Genomic DNA, 15,083 nt, shown 5'->3' with positions numbered 1-15,083 from the left:
AGTGCTCTCCAGTGTGCAGCCCTCATGATTTATTCTCATCACGGCCCAAGGGCTAGCTTTCAAAATGGTCCTTTGATGGGAGGAAACCCTGCCTTCACATCCGGATTGTTAGGCTGAGATCCTGGAGGGAGACGAGGGGCTTCCCAGGGCACCCTCAAACCCTCCGGTGTGTGGCAGGGGCCTCCTGCGCAGTACTGCTCCCAGTGGTGGCTCCTCTGCCGGCTCTTTGGGGAGGGAGTCCGTAGCAATGTGACTTACACCCTCCTGGACCCACAGAGTAAAATAACACTCAGTGCTTCCTGAAGGCAAAAGCGGGATGTCAGTGAGCCGGAAGAAACCCCAGTGAGTCTCCCTGGCCACCACCATGTTGGGCAGAGCAGGACCGCTGCTCCAGGCCCGCTTGGGGTGGGGCGCAGGGTGGGCAGAAAGCTCAAGCCCTGGGGATGTGGCCTTTGGTCCAAGCTCTGCCCTGACCTTCCTCAGGGTCTTGATCAGCTCTCTCTGGCCCCAGGGTAGATGACAGTTGAGGAGAGAAGGATTTGGTGTTTGACATGGGTTTGGGTTCTGTACTAGCTGTTTAACTTGGGACAAGCCATGTAATCCTCTAAGCCTTGGTTTCCTCAGCACCTATCATAGGGCTGCTGGGAGGCCCCAAGGAAACAATGTTCTCAAGGTGATTAGTACAATGTCTGGTGTGTGGAAAAGCCATTGAATGTCAGTGGTATTATCAGTAAAATGAGAGCGTTGGTCTGCAGCAGGTTGTCAACCCTGGCTGTATGTTAAAATCATCTGGGGAGCTCCTCAGAAGGACCAGTGGCCAGGGCCCTACCCCTGAGCACACGGGTCAGAACCTCTGCGGGTGGGGCCCAGGCACCATTAGCTAGAGCCCCACAGTGGCTTGAATTGCAGCCAGGGCTGAGGACCACTGGTCTAGGAGGTCTCTAGGTTCCCTTCCCAACTTAACCGTCTCTGACTTGACATCTCTTCTCCTGAAGACTCTGCGTCTTCCCTCTGAGCATGAATATGGGCCCTCAAGGTTTGGGAGGCGCTTGTTAGCACTTGGTGAGGGCTCACCCTCTGGGTTGTGTTTGTTGGGCAACACATCCCTTATCTCCTTGTCCGTCATGGTCTTGGAAGGTGCCCTTGGGACTCTCCCCTGGTCAGTCCCAACCCAAGGCAGTTCTGGGCTCTTCCCTTCAGTCTGGCCTCATGCTCTTTGGCCTCAAACCTGTTCTGAGCTCCTTCTAAACGACTTGGTTGTCCTCAGAGATGGTTCTCTTCATTCTCTGGCTCACCATGTGCCTTTGCTCTTAGCTTCTAAAGGAAGCTGTGGAGAGGGGCAGTGACCTTGGGCTCTCACTGGCCTGCTGGGAGAAGAGCAAAGAGGCCCTGCCACCTCAGACCACAGCCTAGTACAGATGCTAGAGAGTGGGACCAAAATTCTAGGATGAGATGGAGATCCCCTTTTCATAGTGTTCCCTTCACACTGTTTGTATCATGTACTGGCTATTTTTATGTTAAATGACTGACTAACCAAGTAAATAAATAACGGCCTATGGAAAGCCAGCAGAGTCCGTGGATGGTCTGATTCTAACCATGCTTTTGTGCGGGTACTTTAGCAGGCCACTTTCAGTCGTGAAGTCTGCAATACTCTGTGTGGAAATCAGTTTCAACCCATGTTTATTTCTGAACCCAAATCTTGCCTTTTTTCCCAACTGATTCAAGAAGGGAAAAAGATAAAGACCAAGAAGAACAGACTTGAATTTTAAGTTTATCTGCAGTCCTACCTCACCCACAAAGGTCTGTGGATAGCCCACCCGGCGGTCAACTCTCCCTGCCAAGAAATCTCATTGCTCTGGACCTGCCCCTCTGCCATGACTCACATCATTGTCTGCCTTGTGGTAGATATGCAGTGTGGATCTGCGAGCAGAATCCCTGCATTATGACTGTGCTCCCTTCTGGCAGGTACCTGCTGGAACAGGATTTCCCAGGTATGAGGATTGGGCCCGAGCCAACCACTGACTCCTTCATTGCGGTGATGCACGGAGAGGTGGAGGGGATCATCCCCGGGAACGCCCTGGTGGTAGATCCTAAGAAGCCCTTCAGGAAACTGAATGCCTTTGGCAATGCCTTCTTGAACAGGTGAGTGCGGAGGGAACACACACCTTGGGTGTTCTCTTCTCTTCTTCCTGGAGTGTGAGAAGTGAAAGGACAGGGCAGGGTCTTGGGAGGCTCAGCCCCTTTCACATCCCTAGAGTGTCTCTTGCTTGTCCCTTTCCTGTGGGACTGGAACTGAGTCAGTCACCATTGATTAGGGACGCAGGAGCCACAAGCACTGGGCTGATTCCTGCTGATCAGGATCAGGGAAGGGGGCAACAAGTGAAACCACATCCCCCTAATTTGCACCTCCCCCCGATGAAAGTGGAGAGGGCTGCTCTGCACAGTTGCCAGCTTTTGCCTCTGAACTTTGGGTTTGGGCTGGGATTTTCATCCAACTGGAAGGAGGCGGAGGAAGGTTCTGCTCTCTTCCTGGACATTGTTTTACTTGGTGGAAAGAAGCTAGGACTTAAGGCAGAAGCCATGAGTTTGAGCACCGACGCTCCTACTAAACTCACTGTGTGACCTTGGACAGGCCACCTCCCTTCTCTTGGGACAAGTCTGAGCCTGCAGACACCAGGGTCCTTGTGAGGATTTGAGTGGAGAAAGCTGTAGAGAATGCTGGGGAAGCTGATCTGGGCCTTCCTGTTATTATTCTGCTTCACTGAAACGCAGGCTCATCCCCTGATTGTGCTCATTGGGTAGAGCCACACCACGGTTTTGCATGTGTATTGCACTTAAAAATTTTAAAACTACTTTGTCTAATTGGAGGTATTTAGAGTAGAGGTACAGATTATGGGCTTTGGCCTCAGACAGAGCTGATCAAATCCTGCCAAATAGCACCATGGATCTTGGACCAATTACCGAACTTCTCCATGTCCCCTTCTCCCATCTGTAAAATACGGTAATAGTTTATCCTCCTCCAGGGCAAGAGGACTGATACGGCCTTTGTGGAAAAGTTGGCATCTGACATGGGTGTTCAGTGATGAGTGAAATGACACTGAAAGGGTAAAAAAAGGACATTCCAGAGAAAAAAAGAGAAGAAAAATACAAGCAGAGAGGAATGAAAGAATGTGGCTTAATGCAGGAACCCGAAGACCAGAACATAGATGGCATTGTGAGGCTCCAGGAGCCCTCGACAGCTGAGATGACAGATGTTTAGATTGACTCTCGGCTGGGGATCTGCCAGGCACGTCCGCTGCAAGGACAACAGGGAACAGGGGGGAAGCCCACATATAGGAGGCTGCACCCCGGACGTCGGGTCCCATCTCCATGCTGCCAGGGTCCTGTTTCCCTCCCTCGTCAGCTGCCCTCCCCCTCTCTTCTGTGGGTGCTCCAAGCCCTCTCCAGTCACCTCAGCTCTGCTTTCAGCTGATGGCCTGGCTTCCTGGTCTGGAGAAAATGGAAGTCATGTCCATGGCTTCCATCTGGGTGGTTTTTTTTTTTTCTTTTAATCTGTCCGTAAACTGAGTTCATTTGCATTTATCCTCTCTTCCTTCCACCCCGCCTGCAGAGAGCTGTGGCTTCTCTTTTCCACCTGAGGTCTGACTCCCCCCTTCCCCTGGACTGTGCTACGGGGCGTCTTCTCAGAGACCCGCTCCATCAATTATTCCTTCCCTTTCTGACCACTCCACCCTCGCTTCGCTCCTCCTCTCCACATGGAAATCTCTCTTCTTGCAAACCCTACAGGGGGTCCTACTAATAACTCTTACCCTCTCTCGCTTTCCTCTCACAGCCAGCTTTCTTAGCTTTACCTCTGCACTTCTTCCTGTCGCCCAGCCTGTGGAACATGGCTTCACCCATAACAGCTGCCTGTGTGAAGGTCATTGTGACTTCCGGGTGATCATAAGTAGTGGGCACTTTCCATCCTTACCCACCTCTCTTTGGTATTTGTCCCTTGATCACCATCCCCTCTCAGCTCCTTGGCCCTCCTCCTGCCTCTCTAGCCGGGCCCTCTCCAGTCTCCTCTGGCCCCTTTTTCTCTGGCTTCTATGACCTGGTCACCCTCAGTCAGGCCCATCCTCAGCCCCCTCCCAGCCCTTGTTACTCCACATGCTCGGCCTGGGTAATGCCCCAACCACCACAGCCCCAGCCCCAAACACCAGCCCCCATGCACATGACCTCCTGGTCCCCGAGTGACAGAAACCCCGCTCAAGCATGCTTCAACAAAATGTGGAATTTATTTTAGAATACTGGGTTGTGGCATAGAACCTAAGGACCAGAATGTGGCTGGGCCTCAGGCACAATAGAAACCATGGGCTTCCATAGGACAGGGGCTGTGTCATTGACTTTTCTACCCCCATTATCTAGCACGGTGCCAGGCACGTGGCAGGTGCCCCACAAAAATTTGTTGAACTGAACTGGTCATGCTGACAACAATTATATCCCATTGTGTCACTCTTTTCCTTAAAGTGTTCCAATGGCTTTCTACAACCCTCAGCATAAAATCCAAATTTCTTAATGTGGCTTTCAAGGCCCTCATTGGCCCCACCTCCCTGTCCAGCCACATCTCTGGCCACTCAGCCCTCCTGTTTTCACTTCAAAGATGTGCACCCCTCCCTGGAATGGTGGGTTTTTGTTCTCTCTTTCTCTCTCTCTCTCTCTCATTTCTGTGTTGCATTTGCACCTGCTTGTATTAGTTGTACAAGTGCTTCTACTAGCACTGCCATAACAGATTACCACTGGGTGGCTTAAAATGACAGAAATTCATTGTCTCTTAGTTCTGGAGGCCAGAAGTCCAAAATCAAGGTGTTGGCAGGGCCATCCTCCCTCCAACTCCTCTAGAGGAGGATCCATCGTTGTTTCTTCCAGCTTCTGGTGGTCCCAGGGGTTCCTTGGCTTGTGGTAGCATGATTCCAATCTCTGCTTCTGTCCTCAAGTGGCCATCTTTCCTCTGTGCGTGTCTGTGTCTTCACATGGTGTTCTCCCATTTTATCAAGACCTACACCAGTCTTACTGGAGTAGAGCCCACCCTACTCTCTTGTGACCTCATCTTAACTAATTACATCTACAACGACCCTATTTCCAAATAAGGTCACATTCTGAGCTACTGGGAGTTAGGACTTCAACATTTCTCTTTGGGGGAAGCAATTCAACCCGTAACACTGCTCTTCCACCATTACCCCATATCTCTGTCTAGAATCCTGTCTTCTCTCAACCACACACACACACACACACACACACACACGTATCCTGGCTTCCTGCCCACACCCCTATCTGCCTGGCAAATGCTGGTCATCTTTCAAAGTCTTAATCTGAGTTCTGCCTCCTCTGTGAAGCCCTCCCTGACCCCCTCTCCTTGCATCCCTGGCCTCCTCACCTAACCTGCCTCTCTGCAGCCATCTCACTGGGTAGCAGAGGCTCCTTTCCCTGTCTATTCTCTGAGACTGTGGGATCACGTAATGTACCTCGGATAGTAAGACACTTGTTGGCTTCCACCAGAAATGGCATGTAAGACAGAAGGCTTGAAGTCAGAAGGATCTGACTTAGTTTGCTAATTTGTATTCTGAGACTTTGGGATGTAGCACTAGAAATATTTCCTTGAATAAGGCTTGACTGCTATTCTAACAGCAATGTTTGGTATTTGGATAGCCTTTTAGAAGCCTGGGTAGTGTGACCCATTCTGCAAGGCCAGCTCCAGTGCCTCCTCCTCCAGGCAGCCGTCCCTGGAAGCCTTCTCTCCACTTTAGATCTCCAACCCTTTCGCCTGCCCTTCCTCAGGGTACTGATCCCATTGCACCTCCTGTCCTGGATGCACACGTGTGTGCCTCTGCTTCTGCACCAGACTGTGCTTCTTAGGGCAGGGATGGAGGTCTCGACATCCTGGCATCCCCAACAGAAGTTCACAAACTTGGGACCACGGCTGCCTCAGGATCACCCAGGGAGCTTCTTCAAAGATCCCAGGCCCACTGCTGGGGCTGAGTCTGGTCTGAGGCCTGGGAGTCTGCAGTGGAAGGCAGCCAGGCTGCTGAACCTCTTCCTCGGGGCAGGGAATGTTGGCATGTGGCTGAAACAAGTGTGCGTGAGAGGACAATGGCTCACTGCGGGTTTCCTCTTGCCACGTGCAGGTTCATGTGTGCCCAGCTGCCCAACCCCGTGCTGGAGAGCATCAGTGTCATCGACACTCCAGGGATCCTCTCTGGGGAGAAGCAAAGGATCAGCCGAGGTAAGAGAGACGCCTGTTAGGACTGGCTCTGGCTCCGTGCTATGTTCTTTCTGGTATGTTCTCTCACTTCCATACAGACAGAGGCTCCCAGGGCTTTGCTGTCCCTTGATGAACCAGCACTGCCTCGTGTGCTGTGTGAGGTCATCCTAGGCAGGGGCCAGCGGACGTGTATGGGTCCACTGTAGCTCTGGAGACTGCTGCCCTCAGTCTTCTCATCTGTAAAATGGGGACATCAATATCTGCCTTACTTCCCTCATTGGCTTTATTCATTCTCCGAGAGGCTCCTACCCAAGGGCCAGACCCCAGTTGCTTCTGAAGTTTCTGCTGTGCCTGCCCCGGGAGCTTGTAGTTCTGCGGAGGAGGCAAATGCACGCAGAGAACTTCACATCCACAACGTGAGGATGACCACATGCTCTGGGGCCTAGGAGTGGAGCTGGCTCAGTGAAAGCACTTTGAAAACTGTTCACTTGCACAGATATGGGGTAATTGTTTGTTAAGGGAGGTGACCAGCATAGTGGTGAGGAGATAGGACTCTGGACCAGCTCCCAGGTTTCCAAGCCTGCCTCTGCCGCTTCCCAGCAGAGTGACCTTGGGCAGTGTCCTTACTTCAGTTGGTTCATCTGTAAAGTGGGGGGAAATAATTCCGTCTTTATAGGGTTGTTTGAGGATGAAAAGAACTAATCCAGGTAAGAAGAGTTCTGCCTGGCACCTAGCACGTGCCTGGTAAGCATGAGGTGTTAGAATCGTCACCACCATCCTCAGCAGTGGGGTTTTTGACTCTAAAATGCACGACCGATGCTGTAAAAAGCTAAACAGCAGCTGCTCCTGACTCCCGCCCCCAGCCTCTCCTGCCACATCATGCTGTGCGCCCTGGTGGTCCCCCCACCCGTCCTGTGCCGTGTGTTGTATCTCTGGCAAGGAAGCAGATGAAGCCGCAGCTACCCCAATACTGGAGCCAGGAGCTGGGCTGGAGCCAAATCAGCACTCGGAAGTCAGCCTGCGGGAAGGGAAGGCTCTGGACTGGCAAGAGCTGTCTGGGCAGCGGCTGGAACCTGGCCTGAACCGACCTTGGGTGACTGTCTGCTTTCCTCCCGCGTGTGCCTTGGCCCCCTGTACAAAGTCTGTCCTGCAGGATGTCTGCACCGCTGCAGCCAGGGGTCCAGAAACCCCCTCCAGTGGGAGCATGGTCTGTGCTGGCACCTGCTCACTGCCAGGCCCCCCATGAGAAGACCCAAGCCCTCACAGGCTGCAGGCCATGTCTGGACAGTGGCTGTACTGATGAGGCCGGGGTGCTGCAGGCGCTGACCCAGCGCAGGCTTCTAGTGCCAGGACTGGGCTTCTGTCCAGAGCTCCTGGGAGCCGCCTCAGCTTCCCCTTGGAAGACAGCAGCTCTCTTGTCGGGCCGCTCCCTGATGAGGGCAGGCATTGAGTGGCAGGACCGGACTGGGCTCTTTGGGGGTCCAGCATGGCTGTGTGAGTGGATCCAGCAGCCCTGACTGGAGATAGAGGGGAAAGACAGCAGGAGAGGCCCCTGGGTCAGCAGCCTGCTCAAGGACCGTATGACCGCTCGTCTGTCCTGAAGGGAAGACAGACCCTCCTCTTCCTGGGGCCTCATTCTGGAGCAGGTGGGAGGGAAGGGTGGGCCACAGGCTCCAGCAGGAAAGCTCTGCTCCTCCTTCCTTCGCTCCCAGTTCCCTGAGGAGGTGAGGCCTGGATAGAAGAGGGGTCAGGAGAGGGCCTCAGAAACTGTGTTAACACTTCATGTCATTGGCGGCCGGTCCACGAAAGTGGGATGTCTATAGACGGTCCCAGTGAAGGGGGTCTGGGGAGCCTGGGCCCTGAGCTCCCTGGCTCTGGCTGTATGGTGTGCAGGGGGTGAGGGGGAGCTGGTCTGAAGCCATAAAACGCTTGGCCGTGGGCAGAGAGGGGCAGCTCACCCCCTGCTCCTTCTGGCCTACATGCGCTTTGTCAGCGCCTGGCTCCCTGTGGGGCAGCAGCTTGGATGGCTCTCTGTCTGGCTTCCCTAAACACTCCCAACAAGGCCTCCCCCTGAGCCCCCACCCCAGGCTTCATCTGAGTTCATCCTGAGTTTAGGCCCAAAGCGGATTTACTGTTTCACACGGGCAGCGTGTGTCTCCTCAAGGGAGGCTCAGCAGAGCCAAAAGCTCTCCGTTAGAACCACCTCGGGGGTAGGTGACTCCTGCACCTGCAAGGCCTGTGCAGCCTAACACGTGCGTCCGAGGAGGACTCCAGCCTCTGGGGCCTCCAGGAGCCCTGGACAGGGAAATGAGAGCCCTGGGTTTTAGAACCTATGTAGGTCTCAGCAGGTCACAATTTCTCCTGAGCCTTAGGGTCCTCATGTGTGACAAGGAGTAATGATACTCATCTTATGACCTTGTGAGGTCCACAGATGATAATGGAAACACAGACATCAGCTCTGGCTCTGGATCACAGCGAGCTCCCTTCTTTCCCCTTTATCTGCCAGCCAGGGCTGCCTATTATACAACCCAGGGTTATCTATGCTTATGGCCTCCCTTGCAGTTGTGCAGTGCACAGCCTGTGTAGCTATATCTGACAGCCCTGCTTCAGGGACTCAGGCTCTTCTCAGCTTCTGTCCTATTCCATTCTTTTCATGTTCCTCTGCCTTCTCTCCTGCCTTCATCTTTGGACTTCAGTGGCTGCCCTATGCATATTGAGTGCTTGGTTTTATTGCCTGCCCTTTGTATTCCCTCCCATCCCACACTGACTAAGCACCATCTCTGGGAGAAGTGATGGCCCCATGAGCGGCTACCCAGGCCAGTTTGTTCTCTGCCCTCCTGAGTCCAGACTGTAAATGCAGACGCTAGCAAAAGCAGCCTGTGACAAAAACAAGAGCTGGGAGCTGGGCCACCAGCACTGCGTCACCAGCCTCGGGCAGTGCTGACCTCAGCACCCCAAGGAGACCAGAAAATGGGGGGGGGTGCCTTAGACATCCTCAAATATCAAGGGGACCCCAAATGAGGAGAGTTTCCAATATGCAGAGTTGCTCCTCACCCTCCTCACAATCAGCCATAGAACCTGGAGTTCCCGTTTATACCTACACACATATACACCCCCACATCCACACTTGCCTCCACACACACACACACACACACACACACAAGTGTGTGCACAGAAATAAACGCTTTATATGGCTCCTTGCCTGGGGCGCTCAGCACAGATTTGGTGCTTCTTCCTTCCCTTCCTCTGGCCCAGGGCAGGACCGAGCTCCATGGATAGTCCTGCAGACTGCCGCCTGCACAAGCACACCCAGCCGGGGGCATGTGGAGTCTGAAATCTAGCCCACGTTCTGCTCGCCAAGCCTCACACCAAGCGCAGGGCTGTGTCTCACCAGAAAAGAGGGGCACTTTATCAAATGTGCACAGAGCCACCCCTGCGCCAGTGGCCCCAGTGTGCGCATTCTGAAAAGTGAGCTGCTGCCAAGGGCTGCCCAGGCCTCAGGCTCCATGGGAAGGAGCACTCAGGCCCAAGCCAGAGCTGGGCAAAGTATGATCCTTGCTCAGCTGTGACCCCTCCGCCCGGGCCTGAGGGTGGTGTCTTGCGGGAAGAGAGGAAGCAAGGGACATCTGGGAACCTGAACCCCGGGTGGTCCCAGGCTGGCACTTGACTCTGGGTGAAGCTGCACTGGGGGGAAGTGACAGGATGTGCCCAGCCCAGGGCTCATTACTGGGAAGGAGGGAGGCTGCCACGGAAGTGGGAGGCTCCGGAAGCCTGAGTGTCCTCATACTCGGGAACCGTTTCCGGCTGCTTCTCAGCTAGAAGTCCCCACAGCCCCCTCCCTTGGAAAGCAGCCCCTGGGCATGGTGCTCACACCATCCCCTGCAGACCTCTTTCTGCACAGGTGAGCTCAGCAGGGCCAGAACAGATAAAAACCTTGCCCAGGTCACAAAACTGGCTGAGGACTCGATCTCCTGATCATGATCCTGCTCAAGATTTCAGCACATGCTCATCTCCTGCCTAGGAAGAAAGCAGAGATGACAAACTCATCTACAAGTCTCCCAGGGGACCTTGAGGGGTCTGGGCTGACCTCGCAGCCTCGCATCCCTGGCTTGGCCCTGGCGCCCTCATTGGAGCAGGGCCTGCACTTAGGGGCCCCTGGGCTACATGATTTACACACACGCCCATGTGGGCCTCACGTGCCGGGGCAGAGCAGCAGAGTCCTGACTCTCTTCGGAAGGGCTTGTTGACAGCCTGGTGCTCATCTGGAGGCCTGTGATGAGTCTGCTGGGCCATTTTTCAGGGTTTCTTCTGGGGGCCATGTAGTGTGGCATTTGTTCCCTATTGTTATCAGAGCTCTTCCTACATTTTGGAAATTGATGCCTTTTTACTCTTCTAAAATGTCTTTAAATCTTCAAAAAGATTTTTTGAGGTGGAATGGGACTACCCCCTACAAGTGTGCCTGGTTTGAGAGCTCGGTCCTCTGAGCAAGAAGGGATCATGGACAGGAGTCAATGATCCTGGTCCTAGTCCTGTGTTTGCCACCCCTGATTTTGTGAGCTTGGGCAAGCTCCTTAACCTCTCTGTGCCCTCTCCCCTCCCCGTAAGATGTGTGTGTCATGTTTGTCTCTTGGCATATGGAAAGTTATGAGGCTCAAATGAGATCTTGTGGTTGAAAATACAGAGAAACTTGCTGCCTGTCAGCACCCTTCTATTGCACAGCAGAGAAGGAAGCTGGTGGGTGATTAAGTTTTCTTGCTTATTGTGTTTGTCTCGTTGATTTCCTCCTGCCTGGCATTACTAAGAAAAGCTTTCTTCCCAGTCCTCTGGAGGCCAGGGGGCAGTGGGGAGCCCCAGATTCCTGCAGGCTGCCCCGACTCTGGGCCTGATGCCTGCAGATCGGATCCCCCAGAGCCAGCAGACTTGCTGTACCTATACATAACTCCAGCAATACCAGCTTCGCCGTTCAGACCCTTGGGGCTTGAATCCCCCTGCCCGCTAGCCCACATCTCACGAGCACTCGGGCCGCTGCAGGTGCTCAGAGCTCCTGTGGAGGTCTCAGAGCCGTTCCCGGGACCAGTGAGGGAAAGGGGCCTGTTATCTCCACACTGAGTCCAGGCCCTCCCTCTGCTATTGGACCCTGTTGCCATGGCTCTATCACTGACCCCTCATCAATCCCTTGGTATTGGTATCCCCATTTTACAGCTGAGAAAATTGAGGTTCAGACTTGTCCAAGGCTGCCCAGAAAATAAATGGGAGAACTAGTCCTGTGCCTTTTCCTTAATGGGTCCAGTTCACGCCTTTCGGATGCTCCCCTTCCTGGGTAGGCATAAGCCCAGTCAGGAAACAATAAAATACTCATCCTGGAGGCTGCTAGGCTCTGAATAGCCAGGGACAGGGGGCCAAGCTTCAGAGGAAGCCCATGGTGGCGTTGCTGGATTCTCGGGGCCCGCACAGTCGTCCTGGGGAGAAAGTGCCTGGCGTTACTGACGTGGCAATTTGATAGCAGCTTGGCAGAGCGTGCAGAATTTGCAAAAGCAGCAGGATGAATAGGAGGCCTCTGTGCTTATAAAATCCTAGAAAGGCTTCCTGGAAGCCCGTCTGCGTGTCCTCAGGCAGGATCAGACTTCACATAGGCAGCCCGAAGCATTTAAGATGGGAGGCCTCAGCCTTCTTTCTCGCTGCCTGCAACGGCTTCCTTGTGTCTGATCTCCATCCATCCTGGTGTACTCCCCACCCTCACCCCTCACACCTCGAGTCTTAGAAGTAGGGAATTGTGAACTGAGAAAGGAAGCACGGAGATCTTCCAATCCAACCCCCTGGCTTGACAGGCAGACAGACCAAGGACCAGAGAGGGGAGGCTGCTTGCCCAAGGACACACAGCAAGTTAATGGCTGAGCGGAAACTAGAGGTGAGCTTTCCCAGGCCAGTGCCCCTCAGGTGACCCCTTCAGAGCACAACATCTCATGGAAACTGGTGCTTACAAGGAGCTCTTTATAAAAGGGCAGAGCAATAGGAACAGCCAGGTCACACGCAAACAATTTCACCTGCATCCTCTTCTTCGATTGGATCCTCACAATGACCCCGTGGTGGGGTCTGGCGGGTTCCCATTCAGAGAGCAGAAAAAAACTGAGGCCTGGAGATAACGTTCACTGTCCCCTGATATAAAAGGCAGAACAGGGCTCACGTGTCAGTTCTGTTCACAAATCCTGATAGAGCACCTACTGTGTGCCGGGCGCTATGCTGGGTGCAGGGCAAGTGGAGAAGGATGAGTGCCGCCCGCCCTGCCGGCTCCCAGTGCAGTGGAGGCACTCAGCCTGGTGACTTCCGTGAGTGAGCAGAGGGACAGATGTCTCCCCGAGCACTGTGAGAGAACTGAGGGGCACCTGACCCAGCGTGGGGACAGGAACGGGCAGGGGGCCGTCCTGTTCTGCCGCACTGACCTGGTGCTGTAACTCTCCCACCCCACCCCGAGCAGGGGGCTGGTCAGATTGCGGGGACTTGTCCTTACCCCCTCCATGCTGTGGCAGCGAAGCCGCCTCCTGCCAGGCTGGTGCCCTCAGGGTTGGAGAGTTTGGAGCTTGGGAGCCTCTTCTCTCCCCTGCAGCTTCACAGGCCCCTTAGCTTCCCCAGCCCCGGAGGGGTGGCTGGAGTGCCAGACTTGGGGTTGAAGACCTGAGTTCTGGTCCTGGCTCTGACCCCATCGCTGCCGTGCCCTCTCTGAGCCTGCATTTTCTTGTCAGTAAAGAGCCCAGTGCTGGCGGCTCTGGCTGCCCAGCAGGCTTTGAGCGGCTGATGTGAGCCAGGGTGCCTCTGTGAACACCAAAGTGTGCTGCACAGGTGGGAGGGAGCAGCCACGCTTTTCCCAGCAGCCCTCCCCAGGCCTGCACACTGCAGCTAAAATCCTTGTCAGGCCAGATCTGGGACTAGGTCTTGGCAGAGTGCCAGGGGCCTCTGAGCCCTGCTGTCCTTCCAGTTACTGGGAGGGCAAGCCTGCTGGTTCCAGGTGCCAGAGCAGCAGAGCTGTGACCTGTTTTCCAGGGTGGAGTTGGGACGGGGGGTCAGGTGGCCTGATTTTCTGAGCCGTCTGGTATCCTTGCTGTCCACAGCTCTGAGGGACTGCTTTTGGTAGGTGAGAGCCACCCTCCACCTGGCTGTGCTGAAGGGAAGGTTGAAAATAGGCGGGAGCCCTCCCTGGGCACGGAGGAGGGGAGGGGCACAGGCTGCAGGCTCACCTGGGGCAGGAATGCGCGGGGCCTCCGGGCTCTGTGGGGCTGCTGGCTGGGCCAGTGAGCTGGGGAGGGGAGGGCAGGGAGGCAGGGAGGCGGCCAGGCACAGGCGGCGGCCCTCTTGTACCGTGCAGGGAGCCCAGGGCCTGGGTGATGGGGTCCAGTCCAGTCCTGGCTCCACCCTTTGCCGGCTGTTTGACTCTCACCTCATCTCTGAACCTCAGTTTCCTCCTCTGGAAAGTGGGACTGATACTCCTCACTTTGCCTACCGCAGAGGGTGTCATGAGGGTGAAATGAGACCATGATGTGAACGTCTTGCCAGCCGGAGCAACCATTGAACTTGGGCTTGGAGAGCTGGGTACCTGTCCCACCGGCTGCCTCCTACAGGCAGGGTGGTCTCGGCTGAGTCACTGGGCGACCATCTCTAGGTGGCACTAACAACGCCCTCACCTTGTTACTAGGCAGAGCTTGGCCCCCGAAACACTTTCCTGGGCCTGTCCCTTAATGGAGAGGGCCCCTTTCCTTGAATGTGAAGACCAAATGGGAATAATGTTACTAATAACTAGCATTTACTGAGCAGCTTTGTGCTAGGCTCTGAGTATTTAGTCCCTGTAATTGTATTAACTAAGTACTGTTAGTAGGCCCATTTATAGATGGAAAAACACTGACTCGGAAGCACTGAGTAACTTGCTGAAAGCCAAATAGTGAAAATGCAGAAGAGCTGGAATTTGAACCCAGATCTGACCCCCAAGACCATGTTATTTCTACTGACCCTGGCTACCTCCCCAAACCCCGACCCTGTACCCAAAGGCCCCTCCCCCTGACTGTCCCTCTGCCGACAGGGTATGACTTTGCAGCTGTCCTCGAGTGGTTCGCTGAGCGGGTCGACCGCATCATCCTGCTGTTTGATGCCCACAAGCTGGACATCTCTGATGAATTCTCGGAAGTCATCAAGGCCCTCAAGAACCACGAGGACAAGATGCGGGTGGTGCTGAACAAGGCCGACCAGATTGAGACGCAGCAGCTGATGCGGGTGTACGGGGCCCTCATGTGGTCCCTGGGGAAGATTGTGAACACCCCAGAGGTGATTCGGGTCTACATTGGCTCCTTCTGGTCCCACCCCCTTCTCATCCCCGACAATCGGAAACTCTTTGAGGCCGAGGAGCAGGACCTTTTCAGAGACATCCAGAGTCTGCCCCGAAACGCTGCCCTGCGCAAACTCAACGACCTCATCAAGAGAGCCAGGCTGGCCAAGGTGAGGCTGCCCCCTGGGGAGATGGGCAACAGAGGTGGGGCTCAGGGTTTGGAGTGGGACAGTCAGCTGCAAGAACTGAGGGCTGCTGCCTGCAACCCTGAGCTATTGCCTGCCCATACAAGAGTGTCCTATAACTACTGCATCGTGAGCATCAGGCTTGCCAGCTCTGGCAGCTGGGGGGCAGGATGGTGTGGTGGTGATGGGATCATGGGCCCTGACGTCAGATGGCCAGATTGGAGCCCAACTCCACTGTTTACTAGCTATGTGATGCCAACCCCAGCAAGGCCTCAGTCTGTGCACAGCTATAAAGTGAGAGGCTTGTTGGAGGATGATGTAGAGTAAAGAATGTGAAAGCCCTCAT

The 15,083-nt window shown here is 54.6% G+C and overlaps 1 protein-coding gene across 1 annotated transcript in view; it reads left to right on the top strand.

Annotated features, from left to right (window-relative positions):
- Positions 1 to 15,083, top strand: part of EHD3 (EH domain containing 3) — a 29,286-nt gene that overhangs the window by 8,616 nt on the left and 5,587 nt on the right. Inside the window, exons 2-4 of the mRNA XM_046663511.1 lie at positions 1,966 to 2,142; positions 6,165 to 6,262; positions 14,310 to 14,722. Coding sequence (XP_046519467.1) covers positions 1,966 to 2,142; positions 6,165 to 6,262; positions 14,310 to 14,722 — 688 coding nt within the window. The remainder of the gene's footprint in view (positions 1 to 1,965; positions 2,143 to 6,164; positions 6,263 to 14,309; positions 14,723 to 15,083) is intronic.

Source organism: Equus quagga, chromosome 5 (genome assembly GCF_021613505.1).
Source record: "Equus quagga isolate Etosha38 chromosome 5, UCLA_HA_Equagga_1.0, whole genome shotgun sequence".
NCBI lineage: Eukaryota > Metazoa > Chordata > Mammalia > Perissodactyla > Equidae > Equus > Equus quagga.
This window is presented reverse-complemented; position numbering and strand designations above follow the sequence as displayed.